The sequence below is a fragment of the Gopherus flavomarginatus genome, chromosome 3, assembly GCF_025201925.1.
Source record: "Gopherus flavomarginatus isolate rGopFla2 chromosome 3, rGopFla2.mat.asm, whole genome shotgun sequence".
In the NCBI taxonomy this organism is placed as follows: Eukaryota; Metazoa; Chordata; order Testudines; family Testudinidae; genus Gopherus; species Gopherus flavomarginatus.
In genome coordinates, this window is record NC_066619.1 from 142,022,480 (window position 1) to 142,036,888 (window position 14,409).

Below are 14,409 nucleotides of genomic sequence, written 5' to 3' on the forward strand. Positions count from 1 at the left end.
TGCTGAATATCATTTTCTGTACTAATTTTGGCACAACACAATACCTTTCACTTTCTAGAGTGTGTATTTTAAAACAGGAACTGACACTTGAAACAGACTCATCCTACCTGTAAATTTGGGAGGTGAGCATGCACGTACACACACCCACACACCTTTCTGTGAATTGCTCTGAGGCAATTATGGGAGGCAGTCATACACAACAATTGCCAGGTACAGAGCGAGAACTCCTTGTATCATGAAATGTTAATATAAAACCAGATGTAATTAGTATTTAAGGTGTCTAAGAGAGTAACATGCCCCTGGATGTGCTCCACATGATGCCACAGTATGCACTTCCTACAAAAAGAAGCAGGTTTCCTTATTGTAGGCAAGTGTCAAACATTTCCCTGCACAAAGGCCTGCATCTGAGCATCAGTTCTTTAAATGAACCTTCCATTTCTTTCAGTGAGAGTTTCCTGAGCAGAAAGGTGCAGTTTATGGTCCAAACTAAGATTTCAGTTCTGCTCCTATTTGAATATAATTTTTAAATTATGTTGAAATCTGACACAAAATTTTACTTTTTTTTCTTTTCAAAGCTCAAGATTTAAGGATGGGCTTTATGTTGGACATCAAGGGAAATGTGACGACCCTCTGTCACTTCTCTCTGTAGGACAGGGCCTCATGGTATCTTGTATGTCAGTACCTGTAGTCATAGGCTTACCCTTTCCTGGCTGCCTCTCACAAAGTTGCACTTTGTGTATGTGACAAAATAACTTTCTCTTACAATGAAATATTTCTATGTGGAATGGAACACATTCTTTGGGGGTCTTAAACACAGTGCACCCAAGGCATGTAAATAAATGACTATATTTTATCAACGGAATCACTATTATGGCAGCAAATGGTAACTTACTGAAGGGTAGGACAAACTCACCTGGCTAGCACAGAAGTCAATAGTGTAGCAGGCAGGAGCTGTCAAAGAGGGGAGTGGGGAGTGGGCAGCAGCAGGGAAATGGGGGAAGGGAGCCTATCCACACCACATGTCTGGGACTTGGGAACCATCTGTATCCACTATGGGCCTGACTCCTCACTGCCGCTTGCGCCATGTGCTGCTATTGACTCGAGTGTAAATGCTACCAAAGTAGAATTCTCCATTCACAGACCTCAATGATAGCGCTTTACAGCCACTTTTCACAGATAATCACTGCAGTGCACGTAGAGAATCAAATCCCCTGTTAGTCTGTCCTCAGCGGGAAGGAATGTCTTTATAGCAGCCTGCACACACCACTTTGTTGCCTTCCGGTTGCAGCCTACAGATGATATAAGGAGCAATAGCCAGATAATTTGGCTAGAGAACTGAACTCTATTCTGAATTCGCCAGCACTGTTTACCCAAGAACAATCAGCCCAGGTATGTGAATGCTTACGAAACTGCTCTGCATTCGGTGTGCCTTCTTCTACCATTTCCCTCAGTCCCTAGGACATGCCCCAACTTAAATCTTACTTGTAGGGTGGCCTTTTCCCAGGCCATCAGAGGTTGGCAGTTTGGTCTTGTTTAGAACCTGGACTTCCAAGCAAACTAACGATTTATCATGCCCTGCCGTAGAGCTGTGTGGGAACCAGAATTTCCATTTCACAGGAAATTCAGCATTTTTGACATTTGTTTTCATTCCTCATAGGCGCAAAAATTTACCACGAAATGAAATTTTTTTGGAGGGGGAGGGAATAATTTTGTTTCTATCACTGACATTGACATTGACATGTTCCCCAGGAAAGTTTCAATTTCAATGAAATGGCAATTTTCTAACAAAAAACTGCCCCTGAGGAAAATTTTCAAGCAGATCCACCCTGCTGGGTTCTGTTCAGGAGCCCCTTGTAAATTGAGCCCTTCCAATGTTTGTCCAGCCCTAGATAAAACCCTGTGGGAGGCAGGTGAAAGGAAGAGACAGAATGATGAAAAGGAGGGAAGAGGCACTATAGGGGAGCAGTGCCTTAATCTTAGTGGTAAGAAAACAGGAGGCATTTGAACTATGGTGCCATAATTCCATCCAGTGATTCTAATGAATTGAGCTTTTCTCCAGCCTCAACCCCATAATTCATGTATCCATTTGTTAGTCTATAACATGATTTCTCATGTTGTGATTAAGTGGTTTTCTAATATTCCAGTGTATCATATCATCACCATTCCAAATGGGTTCAGGAAATCTCTCAAAATATACAGAAGGAATGTGGCTAGCCAGGGAAGATCGGTTACAATAACTTGTTAGCTCTGCATGTACATTGTAAGAGGTTTTGTTTCATTCTCAAACAAAAGCTTAAGTGTTTCTCTTTTTTCTCCTGAAAAGCTATTCAACTCCTAAGAACATATTGGCAGTCACTGATATTTTATTGATCTGATTTTATTAATAGCAAGAAAAAATGCAGACCTGCCAGATGCATTTCAGTACCTATTGGGTTCTGGGAAGTGGGCGTGCATTTCAGTATGTGTGTGAAATGCTCACAGAATCAGGTGCACTGGTTTGTTTGTTTGAAATAATCATTTCTCCACAGAAGGAACATGGAAATGGAAGCCTAGTGGTTGCCAGGAACCTAATCACATGGGTATGAAGGGGGATGTCAGCTTCAGCTTTTTTCCTTAAAAAAAAAAATCACTAAATCCCACAGTTTAGGCTTCCTTCTACGTTAAGCTGACATCACTCATCCATGGCATTACAAGCATGTCAGTGGGAGAGGTCCTATGACAGTCTTGTTCCAAATGAAATCCCCTATCTACTCACATTAAAAATAAAAGCCCAGCCATGCAAAGGATCTCTTAGCATCCACTGCTTTTCAAATATGATACCCAAATCACTCCCGCCAGGGTCACTATGGTGCAATTCATGCCATCTCCTGGGGCAATGTGGGGGCTGAATGACCAGGGAAGAAAACATTTCCCCCAACATCAGAAAGCTATAAATAGGGCCCTCTGTGGCAAAAGACAAGGACGATGCTGGCCAACCCAGCTGCAAAGTATTCATAGACTCATCAAAAATGAGGGTTAGAAGGGACCTCAGGAGGTCATCTAGTCCAACCCCCTGCTCAAAGCAAGACCATCAAAGGGCCCCCTCAAGGATTGAACCCTCTACCCCTGGGTTTAGCAGGCCAATACTCAAACCACTGAGCTATCTCCCCTTTCCCACCCTGCAGGTCTCTCTGCGGCCCCTCAGGACAGACCTCAGTGGAGCAAATGCCCCGAGCAGCAGAACCCCGCCTGGCGCCCTCATTCAGCAGCCGGAGCAGCGCTCCCCCCCGCTTTTGTGAATGGAGGCGGGCGGTGACGTGGCGCGGGCGGGGCCGGACGCTGTAAAGGGCCGGGCCCGGCCGAGCGCTCGGGGTGGGTTGCGCGCTGCCCTCCCGCCCGCCATGGGGGAGCTGCGCGAGGTGGAGGGCAGCGCGCTGCGGCGGCTGCTGCGCCGCGAGCCGGAGGGGCCGGGGCCGGGGCCGGGGCCGGGCTCGAACCCCAAGCCCGGGCGCTGCCTGCTGCTGGACTGCCGGCCCTTCCTGGCCCACAGCGCCGGCCACATCCGCGGCGCGCTCAGCGTGCGCTGCAACAGCATCGTGCGGCGCCGCGCCAAGGGCGCAGTGAGCCTGGAGCAGATCCTGCCGGCCGAGGCCGAGGTGCGCGCCCGCCTGCGCGCCGGCCTCTACTCCGCCGTGGTGCTGTACGACGAGCGCAGCGCCCGCGCCGAGAGCCTGCGGGAGGACAGCACCGTCTGGCTGGTGGTCCGGGCGCTGCGCCGCGACACGGCGCGCCCCGACATCCGCCTGCTCAAAGGTGCGCGCGGGCTGGGGGGGCCGTACCGCGGGAGGGGGCATGGGGGGCGTGCCGCGGGAGGGGAAGGGAGGGGGGCTCTCTGCGTGCGGGGGGCGTGCCGCGGGAGAGGGGGCTCTGCATGCTGGGGCGTGCCGGGGGAGCTCTGTGCATGGGGGGGCGGGGAGGGGGAGCGTGCGTGCCGGGGGAGCTCTGTGCATGGGGGGGGCGGGGAGGGGGAGCGTGCGTGCCGGGGGAGCTCTGTGCATGGGGGGGGGCGGGGAGGGTGCGTGCCGGGGGAGCTCTGTGCATGGGGGGGCGGGGAGGGTGCGTGCCGGGGGAGCTCTGTGCATATGGGGGGGAGGGTGCGTGCCGGGGGAGCTCTGTGCATGCATGGGGGGGGAGCTCTGTGCATAAATCCCGAGGCTACAAGAGGGTTAAGTGTGACCCATGGATATTGCAGGTGGCAGGCGGGTAGGCGGGGTCCCCTGTGGTCCCTGGCTCTCTGCGCAGTGTTATGGGGCAGACTAGCCGCCGTTGCTCTGTGACTTTATGTGCGGGGGTCTGACCTGCCTTGCAGTGGGGCGGCCTGTGCGGCTGGACTCGCCCTGTGCCCGGGCCCGCCCGTGCAGAGCGCCCTGCCGCATTTCTTAGCGCAGCGGGCAGTGGCGTGTGCGGGTCGCTCTGCCCCCCCGCCAGAGCAGGTGTTGCCGGGTGGCAGCGGGGCTGCTCCGGGTGTAGCGCGGGGCGGGGCGCGGCTCCTGCGTTTCCTTCCATTCAGTGGCACATTCCATTCATGCTCTCACACTCCCAGCCAGCCTCGGACTCGGGGGCACTCCCACCCCCTCGCCTGCTTCCTTCCCCTTTGTTAGCTGGAGGCTGCCTAGGCAGCACGCCTGTGGCTGGTGGGTCCCCCAGAACAGGGGGGTTTATTGTGTGCTGCAGTTTCCTGCCCATTTGGCTGGTCAGCTGCTGGGAAATACTACTGGTGACCTTTGGCTGAACCGCGAAGGCGAGTTGCAGGATTTTTTTTCGGTTTAGTTTGTCCGGTTTTCTCTTCCTTTCCCACCCCCACCCCCCATTAACACTTTACCTGGGGAGGCGGAACCACCTGACCTGGGTGTTTGTTACAAAAATGAAATCCAGAAGGGTGCCAGCCAGATTGGCTTCTGTTTACAATCCTGTCTCATTCTCAATCCCCTTTTTCATTATTCCTAACATCCTGTTTGCTTTTTTCACTGCCGCTGCACAGTGCATGGACGACTTCAGAGAACTATTCACGATAACACCAAGATCTCTTTCCTGATTTGTTGTAGCTAAATTAGCCCCCATCATATTGTATGTATAGTTGGGGTTTTTTTCCAGTGTGCATTACTTTACACTTATCCACTTTAAATTTCATTTGCCATTTTGTTGCCCAAGCACTTAGTTTTGTGAGATCTTTTTGAAGTTTTTCACAGTCTGCTTTGGTCTTAACTATATTGAGCAGTTTAGTATCATCAGCAAACTTTGCCACCCTACTTTTTACCCCTTTCTCCAGATCATTTATGAATAAGTTGAATAGAACTGATTCTAGGACTAACCCTTGGAAAACCACTAGTTACCCCTGTCCATTCTGAGAATTTAGCATTTCTTCCTACCCTTTGTTAACTGTGTTTTAACCAGTGCTCAGTCCACAAAAGGATCTTCCCTCTTCTCCCATGACAACTTAATTTACGGAAGAGCCTTTGGTGAGGGACCTTGTCAAAGGCTTTCTGGAAATCCAAGTACACTATGTCCACTGGATCCCCTTGTCCACATGTTTGTTGATCCCTTGAAAGATCTCTAACAGATTAATAAGACATGATTTCCATTTACAGAAACTTGTTGACTTTTGCCCAACAATTTGTGGTGTTCTCTGTGTCTGACAATTTTGTTTACTTGTTTCAACTAATTTGCCTGGCACTGACATTAGACTTACTGGTATGTAATTGCTGGGATCACCTCTGGAGCCCTTTTTTTTAAGTATTGGTGTTACGTTGGCTATCTTCCAGTCATTGGGTACAGAAGCTGATTTTAAGGACAGGTTACAAACCAGAGTTAATAGTGGTGCAATTTCACATTTGAGTTCTTTCAGAACTCTTGGGTGAATGCCATCTGGTCCTGGTGACTTGTTACTGTTAAGTTTATCAATTAATTCCAAAACCACCTCTGACACTTCAGTCTATGACAGTTTCTCAGATTTGTCACCTACAAAGGACAGCGTAGGTCTGGGAATCCCCCTAACATCCTCAGCCATGAGAAGAAAAAAAAATAAAGTCCTCAGCCATGAAGACTGAAGCAAAGAATCCATTTAGTTTCTCCGCAATGACTTTATCGTCTTTAAGCGCTCCTTTTGTATTTCGATCATCCAGGGGCCCCACAAGTTGTTTAGCAGGCTTCCTGCTTCTGATGTTCTCTTGAGTTTTTGGCTAGCTGTTCTTAAGACTCCTTTTTGGCTTTTCTTATTATATTTTTACACTTAATTTGGCAGTATTTATGCTCCTTTCTCAACCTTTCCCAAGAAAGACCTATTACACTCAAGGGTGTTTGTATAGCATTTAAGATACGGGAGTGGGGGTAAACCTGCTTCTAATGGGAGCAATATCAGACCTCAATTCTGTTGTTAAGTTCACTTTAATCTGTCGTTTTAAAAATTGTGTGTGGATTACTGTTATATAATTGGAGTCATTTGAGTTGACATGTAATACCTGCTTTATAATAAAACCATTCTTTAAAGCAGTTGTACTCCAGTTAACCCAGCTGCACAAGGAGATCAAATGTCTTTCCAAACACCTAGTGAAGCAGTGGCTAAATCCCAGTTAAGAACCAAGAACCTGCAGCTCCACAGACCTTTCTTCTATAGACCATCCTGCCTGCTCACATCCTGCAGCTGCTGTAATCACAGCTATGACATTCTGGTAGAACAATCTGACTCTGTATTACTTGTAATCCCCACCTTGGGCTTCTGGCTGTCACAGAGTGCAGTGTCTAATATAGAGGCTGCCTATCAAGGAAAAGGGTTAGGGAAACAACATTCAATAATGCAAGCAGCAGAGCCTCAGGATGGAGTGAAATGTTAGCATCAGATTTTTAAATCGGGCAGCAAATTGTGAAGGTGTATCCCTTCTTTGGCCTTGATCCTGCAAAACAGTCCCATTGGCTTCAATAGGAGGTGAACAGGGATGAATACAGTAGAACCTGTGTGAGTGCTTTGCTGAAACTGAGCCTGTTCCCCACTAGTTGCACAGTCAATGCAAATTTCCAGTTCAGTTTTTTTTACCAGTGCAGTCAAACTAGATCTAAATCCCAGCCTTTATTCAGGATTGAATCCATGAAGAATTGCACACCCAAGAAGCATTGCTCACCACTAACCTGTCCTTAGGGCCAGATTGTGAGTACTTCATTGCTGTTAGTCACTCCAGCCTAGATGAAGCTTGAATCTGAGACTAAATCCTGGCCCCATTGCAGTCAATGGCAAAACACCCTTTGATTTCAGTGGGGCCAGGATTTCACCCCTCGCCATCAGTTCCTATGTATGGAAGACAGAGGTGCCATCTGGAAGCTGACTGTGGAGGACAACCTGTGGCCTGATGCTGCAGTTCAGTTCTGTCCTCTGAGACACACACTGCACCAGTGTCTGGTGGAGTTTCCCCTGAGTGTGATGTGGAGATCCAAGCCCTAAAGACTTAAAACGTGAAAACTGTTTATAGGTATCAAACAAGAGAAACCAGAATTCTGTCAAAATGGTAATCTCATGTGGGAGTCTAGCAGTTGTAAAGAGAAGGTGTCATGTAACACCCCCACCAGCTCAGTGAATTGTCCTACTACCCATTTCTATTCTTCCTTCCAAAGCGTGAGTGTTTCTATGAATGCAGAGGCTGTCAGCTCACCTGTTTGTGTGGTGAGTGTTGGACTGTGGGTACTCTTCCATCTGACTGCAATTCTTTTTTGCTGCTGATTATGCTACAGAGTCACACCTCAAAGGCAGGGAGGAAAAATGCAGAGCCTGAGATCTACAAAATAAGGGTGCATGAGAATTTGATGTGCTCTCTTTACAGGCCTAAAAGAGCTGATAACTAAGCATACCTGAAATCTACCTTTTGCTGTATTTCAGTGAATGTGCTTCCAACATACTGCCCCATATTAGGAGAAATGTAGCCCAGTAATCAGTCTGCTGGGTTTTATAGAAGTTGCCACCAAGGAACAGTAATTGAAGACCTGCAAACCCAGAACTGCAGTAGTCTGGCTGGGATGAAACACATCTGTAGATTAAGATTTCAGCAACTAGCCTAGAAAGCATAGGCCTTGGGCTTTGTCTACACTGGACTCTTGTTGTGCAGGGATGTGAGAGGGGGGGGAAAAAAACACACCCTAAGCGACACAACTTTTACCAATGAAAAATGCTGGTGTGAACAGTGCTTTGTGGGCAGGAGATGGCTCCTAATGCCACTCATTAGGGGAGGAGGGAGAGCTCTCCTGCCGACAGAGGAGCTACACAGCACACCTTTTAGTGGCACCGCTATGTCGCTAGAAGGTGCGTAGTGTAGACCTAGCCCTAGTATGGCTAGATTCCTGCACTGATGATAAAACAGCTTAATTACATGCACAATATGGATTTTTAAACAGAGGTCAACGTTTACCAGGACTCAAAGATCACTAGTGTTTAAAAGAGAAATATCCCTGGAAGTAAACAGATGACCTTTGAGATTCTGGGCACTAGAACCAATCAATAACAGCTCTGTTTTGTCTGTTGGTAGGAAAATATGAAGCCATCTGTGATTGAATATCACATGAACAATTGTGAAAACCAACAAGCTGTTTCTACAGCATCATCAGATGTGTTTGTGTGGGTTTTTTTAATGTGTGATACAGCAAACCCTTACTCACAGGGATAAGCATTGTCTGATTCCATAAACTGCAAAGCATGGGGGAACTGGGCCAAGAATTAACTTAAAAAAGCTCTTTTGAGCAGAGAGGACTGTAGTGTGGGGAAAGAATAAGAACAAGACTTGGGCTGAGGTAGAGCAGCATAGATCCGGAGCTTATTGACAATAAGCATCTGATTCCCCACCCCATGTAAAACCATCCTGATCTGGTAACAAACCTAACCTGCATAGGTGTAAGTGACTACACCAGGGGCATTTCACAGCTGCTTCACACAAGTGTAAATTATTGCATGAGATGCAAAGTAAACAGTCTGATTTGTCCCCAGCCCTCCCCTGAGTCATTCATATAACTCTGTTAGAGCTGGTGCTAAGCACAGGCTTGTGAGTTCATTTGGTTTTGTACTTTCCACCTCAAGTCCAGGATAAAAACCTTAACTCCAATGTGGTCCCATTTCCAAGAGGATGGAACTAGAGTGAAAAGTGTAAATGGGAGGATAGAGCCGCAGGCCAATGTAGCTTGAAAGAGAAGTCTCCGACACTGCAAATGTCACCTCCTTTAGACAGTGACACAGAAGCGACCCAGCCATGGCCCCACCAGTTTAATTTTGAAAGTTGGTACTAACCTGTTTTCTGCTCTCCATTATCACTTGAGCTAGCACTCAACTGTTTACTCCAGCACTGTGTCCAGGTGGCTTTCAGTCTCTGGAGTATGGTGCCTTTGAAGATGTTTTTTGCCCTTCAAAATTGTCATTTTTTTTTTCCCCTTGGTATAAACAGCTCAGAACAGTTGCCTTTACAAGGTCATTCTTTCTTTTGGGAGCTCGAGCAGATAAAGATGGCAGGACATTCTCCTATTATCTACTCTGGCAAAACCTTGCTTCCTCGTCCCCTTCCAAGCTAAAAGATACTTAGCTGATCAACAGGATTTTTCAGCCTGAAGACACAGCAACCTGGGGAAAGATTGTAGCAGCCCTGAGAGTGAAGGTGCTAGTTTGCTCCTAACCACTTCCAGAGCTATATGTGCATTTGGGCAAATTTCTTTAAGCAAAATGAAACTGTAAATGAGATGTGAAATCTGTATTTGTCAGCTTGATGGGGCAGGGGCTGGATTTATGTGTATGTACAGTACCTAGCACTACTGGCGTCTCTGGGCACTGCACCAGTATGAGTAATTAAGAGACAACTGATAAATGAGCACTGAGTCTGCCAACTGGTGGGAAGGGTTAGACAGGCTACTGCCGTGGCCACAGTCAGCTACTAATGCCCTATACCAGAGATTCTCAGCCCCACACAGACCTCACAGCCCCCACGTTGTGACTCTCTTCCAAACGCAGTTAGTCTGCTGGTGATACACCTTGGAAGGGTAGGGGTCATGCTCCACTGGTGCAGAACTTCTGCAGTGTAAATTGCAGTCCCACAGAAACCATCTCTTCAGAACAGAGGTGATGACACAAGGTTGGTTGACATCTGGTTCTGGTCCCTCCCTGGTGTCATGCTGCTGTAACCATGTGGAGTGCAGTGGAGCCATGGGGATCAGATTAGAATTGTGCCCTGTGCGGGATTTTTGTGTTGGGCAGGAGGCAGATACTGGAGGCCAGGCTTGTGCAGGGGAGGGTGAATGATGGCTTTGGCAGGGTCTGCAAATCCGACCCTGGACTAAGGCTGGATCATAAATGAGTTTGTGCCCAGCTTTGCCTTGGACACAGCTCAGCTGCAGGGAACGCTCTGGTGTGTAAGAGCAGACTGGGGCCCTTCCTGCAGCATGGCTACTGGACATGCCATGCATGCAGCATGAGAAGAAAAGGGCAGTCTGGTGAGTCCCTGGAAAGGTTGCCCTTTGAGTCCATGTACCCACACTCGGAGCCTCAGCCTATGCCACTGACTTCAATGGAAGCTACCCCCAGTGAGGTCAGTGAGAGCAGGTAAGCGTTGGCTTGCTGTGGTGCTACCACCCACAAAATGGAATAATCCAAGACTGATTCTGTACTGGGGATTGCCCTGATCACCACCTGGTGCAAGGAGACCAAGAGAGGACCAAGGATCTCTGCAGGGCAGGGATGGGACAGCGCTCAACCAGTGTAAATGGCAACTTCCCTCTGTGCACTGGTGGCTTGCAATGGTGGCGGAAAGGGGGCTTATTCCCCCCTGCTCCCATGAGACATGGTCTGAGCCCAGTGTGGGTACAGGATGGTGCTTCTGTTATTTACTTGAGTTACAGAAATGCTGACTGGAGGGGGTTTGCCAGCCTGGTGGTTATTTTGTAGCTTCAGTGTGGGGAGGAGGTATGTTGTGTGACAGACAGGAAGGAACTAGAGGGCCTCTCCTCGCTGGGATGAGGGACTCCTGGGTGATGGGAACACACATGCACGTCACTGAGAAGAGAAGTATTGATGACAGTGCTCACCTCCCCACCCCCGGTTGCAGGATTTCAAGTGAGATGCTGTGTCTGCTGGTCAGAAGGGCCACCCAGGGGCTGGGGAAAAGCTAGCCCTGGGCAGAGACTTTGGGAGCCCAGGGCCCAATCCTGGGAAGTGCTGAGCTGCCTCAATGCTCTTGTCTGTCACTGGTTTTCCTGGAGCTGCTGATGCCTCCTTGGGAGCCCAGAGGAGGGGCAGAGCATAGCCCCTTGTGGGGTCAAGTAGCTCAGAATGGCTCCTTAAGATGACATGCCATGTGCTCCAGAAGGCACTGTTCCTCAGGTAGTCTAGCAGTCCTAGGTGACCCCTCCCCTTCCCTGTGCACTGGTAGCATTGCCCCGGTACTATGAGATGGAGACTAGAAATGACTGATGTCATCTCCTGCAGCAGTTTCCTTGCAGTAGTGACACCTAGTGGCAAATGTAGCACTGCTGTGCAGCTTTGCAGTGGCTCTGCCAGGCCTCTGCATTCTGTCCGCCCTTAGGATCTGTAGGTTGGTAGGGAATGCAGGCTGCCTCCTGCAGACAGATTTGTTTAATGAAATCACTTTTTTGCAGGGTGACCCTTCATGCCTGTCTCTCTCTCATTGCAGGAGGCTACGAGAGGTTTTATTCAGAGTACCCAGAATTCTGTGCAAAAACAAAATCCCTGAGCAGCATTTCTCCACCAACCAGCATGGAGCCAATCGAACTGGGGTGCAGCTCCTGTGGAACCCCCCTGCATGATCAGGTAGCTTCCCTGTCCTTCAGCCCTGCTTTGAGCACCATGCACACTGACCTTGATACAGTGTTTTACAGGGTTTTCCCACATGCCATGAAACTTATACCACCCTGAGCATCAGGGGCGGGAGTCTCTACAAAAGAGCCCAAACCACCATCTCCTGGCTCTGCACTTGTGAGCCCATGGCATGACCTGACCTGTACAGTGCATGTGAGGTCATGCTGTGTGCAGGACACAATTTTGCTCTTCCAGAGGGTGTCCCCGTGGTGTCTGGGCTCCTGGGAGGAAATAATCCATTCCAGCAGGGTTGAGCAGGTAACCCATTTGACAAGGTGCTGCTCTGGAGACTAGTCTGTCATGGCTGTGTGCAGTCTGCTCTGTTACATGGGCCTGAACCAAGAGTGACTCTCTGGCTTCAGTGGAGCTGCTTGGGATTCACACCAGAGCTGGAGGGTTTTATTTGCCCACTGGGTGCCAGAGCCTACATTTCCAGAAGCAGAGTGATTTTGCATGTCTCTGTTCTTAGTGGCCTGGCATGAGACCCTGGGAATCAGACCCCTTCAAAGGGCCCCAAGTAGGCCGCTCAGACAGATGATCCCCGAATCCTGCGTCACTCTTGAAGATGCAGGTTTTGCTGGTAGCTGCTCCCACCCTCCTTCCCCTTCTGCCCACGATGTTCCCCTCTGACAGTGATCTCTGTGTTGCTCTCTCCGGAAACAGGGAGGCCCAGTCGAAATCCTTCCCTTCCTCTACCTTGGCAGCGCGTATCATGCGGCCCGGAGGGACATGCTGGACACACTGGGCATCACAGCCCTCTTGAACGTCTCGTCGGACTGTCCCAATCACTTTGAAGGACACTTTCAGTACAAGTGCATCCCAGTGGAGGATAACCACAAGGCTGACATCAGCTCCTGGTTCATGGAAGCGATAGAGTATATCGGTATGTGTGCTCTGCTGGCTAAGCCTGGGAGCTGTGTGGTGGCTGTGGAGGAGGACAGATACTGGGGTTGGGGGAGGGCTGACTTACTCTTGCCCCAGGGGCTTCCCCTCTGGGCCAGGAGAAGTATACACTTGCCCAGGGCCCCATGCCCTATGCAAACCTTCCTGTGGCCCAACAGTGGGGCAGGCCCCACTGTTAGTGAAACATTGTTTGGAAAGGTTCTCTAAAGCATTCACTCACTTTGGGTGCCTGCTGTGGGCCAGCTCTGGGGCCTGCTTTCCAGAGGGGCAAGTGCCCGCTGCCCCAGTGGAAGGCAGGGGTGCTGTGGGTGCTCAGACCTCTGACAGCAGTGCCTACTGGCAAGCTGTTGTCTGGAGCTTATCACCCAGACTTCAGGGCTGTGGCTGCTGTTCCCTGCAGATGTCAACACAACAGGCCACAGGAAGTGGGGCAACTCCTGTCTATGGTGCCAGTGGCCCCTTGTCAGCAGGGGGTGCTCTCGAGCTGTCCGTGTGAGCGGGATGAGCTATTCACACCCCCTCCCTTCTGCCCCCCAGAGTTGGTGAAGGACTGCCATGGCCGGGTGCTGGTGCACTGCCAGGCTGGCATCTCCCGCTCTGCCACCATCTGCTTGGCCTACCTGATGATGAAGAAGCGCGTGAAGCTCGAGGAGGCCTTTGAGTTTGTCAAACAGCGCAGGAGCATCATCTCCCCCAACTTCAGTTTCATGGGTCAGCTGCTGCAGTTTGAGTCCCAAGTACTGGCGACCTCCTGTGCTGCCGAGGCTGCCAGCCCCTCAGGGACGCTGAGAGAGCGGGGCAAGGCCTCCTCCACACCGACCTCCCAGTTTGTGTTCAGCTTCCCGGTCTCCGTGGGCATGCACGCAACCCCCAGCAGCCTGCCCTATCTGCACAGCCCCATCACCACCTCACCCAGCTGTTAGCGCCTGGCACTAGCTAAGGCACTAGGCAGCGCCTCCAGCAGGAGGGATGCTGCCCTCCCAGCTGCCGCCAGCCATGAGACTGCAAGAACTGACTGGCATCACTGGCCAGCCTTGACACTGAGCAATAAGGGCTGGTCTGTCGCTGGCTTCAAACTGACCATAGGGGCCTTTGTTTTCAGAAAGAAACTTCTTACCTCATAGATAACTTTTTTTTTAAAGCAGTAAGGCTTGAAGTTGTGAATTCCCCAAACCTGACAACATGTCTGACCAGTTTTGTTCTGGGGAAGAAAATTTATAATTTCCTAAAATGCCTGGTTTTTATTTTTTTTTCCCCCTAATTCTTTAATTCCACCCCCAAAAACACCCAGCAGAAATATTTTTAACCTGGGCAGGAGACTTCTGGTTTTAAAACATGGACTTGCTAAACTCAAAGTTTGAGACCATGAGATTGATTGCAGTGCTTTCCTCTGAGTATTGAAATGCAACATTTGTGCTGTCAGTGATTGCATAATCTTTGTTTTAACTACGAGCACAACAGCATGCAGGTCTCAAAGCAGCTAGAGAACAAATGATCTTATCACACACCTGCAAGGACAAACATGGGGATACTGTACCATTCTCCTCTCAGGGGACAGGGATTAACATGTGTTCAGCCTGAAAATGCACAAGTGAGTTCAGATCACTCAGTCACTGCGCCATGGACTCTTCCATCCA

General features: G+C 49.5%; 1 protein-coding gene across 1 annotated transcript; it reads left to right on the plus strand.

The window, feature by feature from the left end:
- Positions 1-3,380: 3,380 nt before the first annotated feature.
- DUSP4 (dual specificity phosphatase 4) lies at positions 3,381-13,904 on the plus strand. The gene is made up of 4 exons (XM_050948307.1): positions 3,381-3,792; positions 11,685-11,821; positions 12,533-12,752; positions 13,310-13,904. Exons 1-4 carry the CDS (start codon positions 3,381-3,383, stop codon positions 13,693-13,695), a joined length of 1,155 nt encoding a protein of 384 aa, XP_050804264.1. The 3' UTR covers positions 13,696-13,904.
- The last annotated feature ends 505 nt before the right edge of the window (positions 13,905-14,409 follow it).

Coding starts and splice junctions, on each gene's coding strand:
- DUSP4 (XM_050948307.1), top strand. CDS start 3,381: ATGGGGGAGCTGCGCGAGGTGGAGGGCAGCGCGCTGCGGCGGCTGCTG. Junction 11,822..12,532: donor GAACCCCCCTGCATGATCAG/GTAGCTTCCCTG, acceptor CTCCGGAAACAG/GGAGGCCCAGTCGAAATCCT. Junction 12,753..13,309: donor GGAAGCGATAGAGTATATCG/GTATGTGTGCTC, acceptor TCTGCCCCCCAG/AGTTGGTGAAGGACTGCCAT.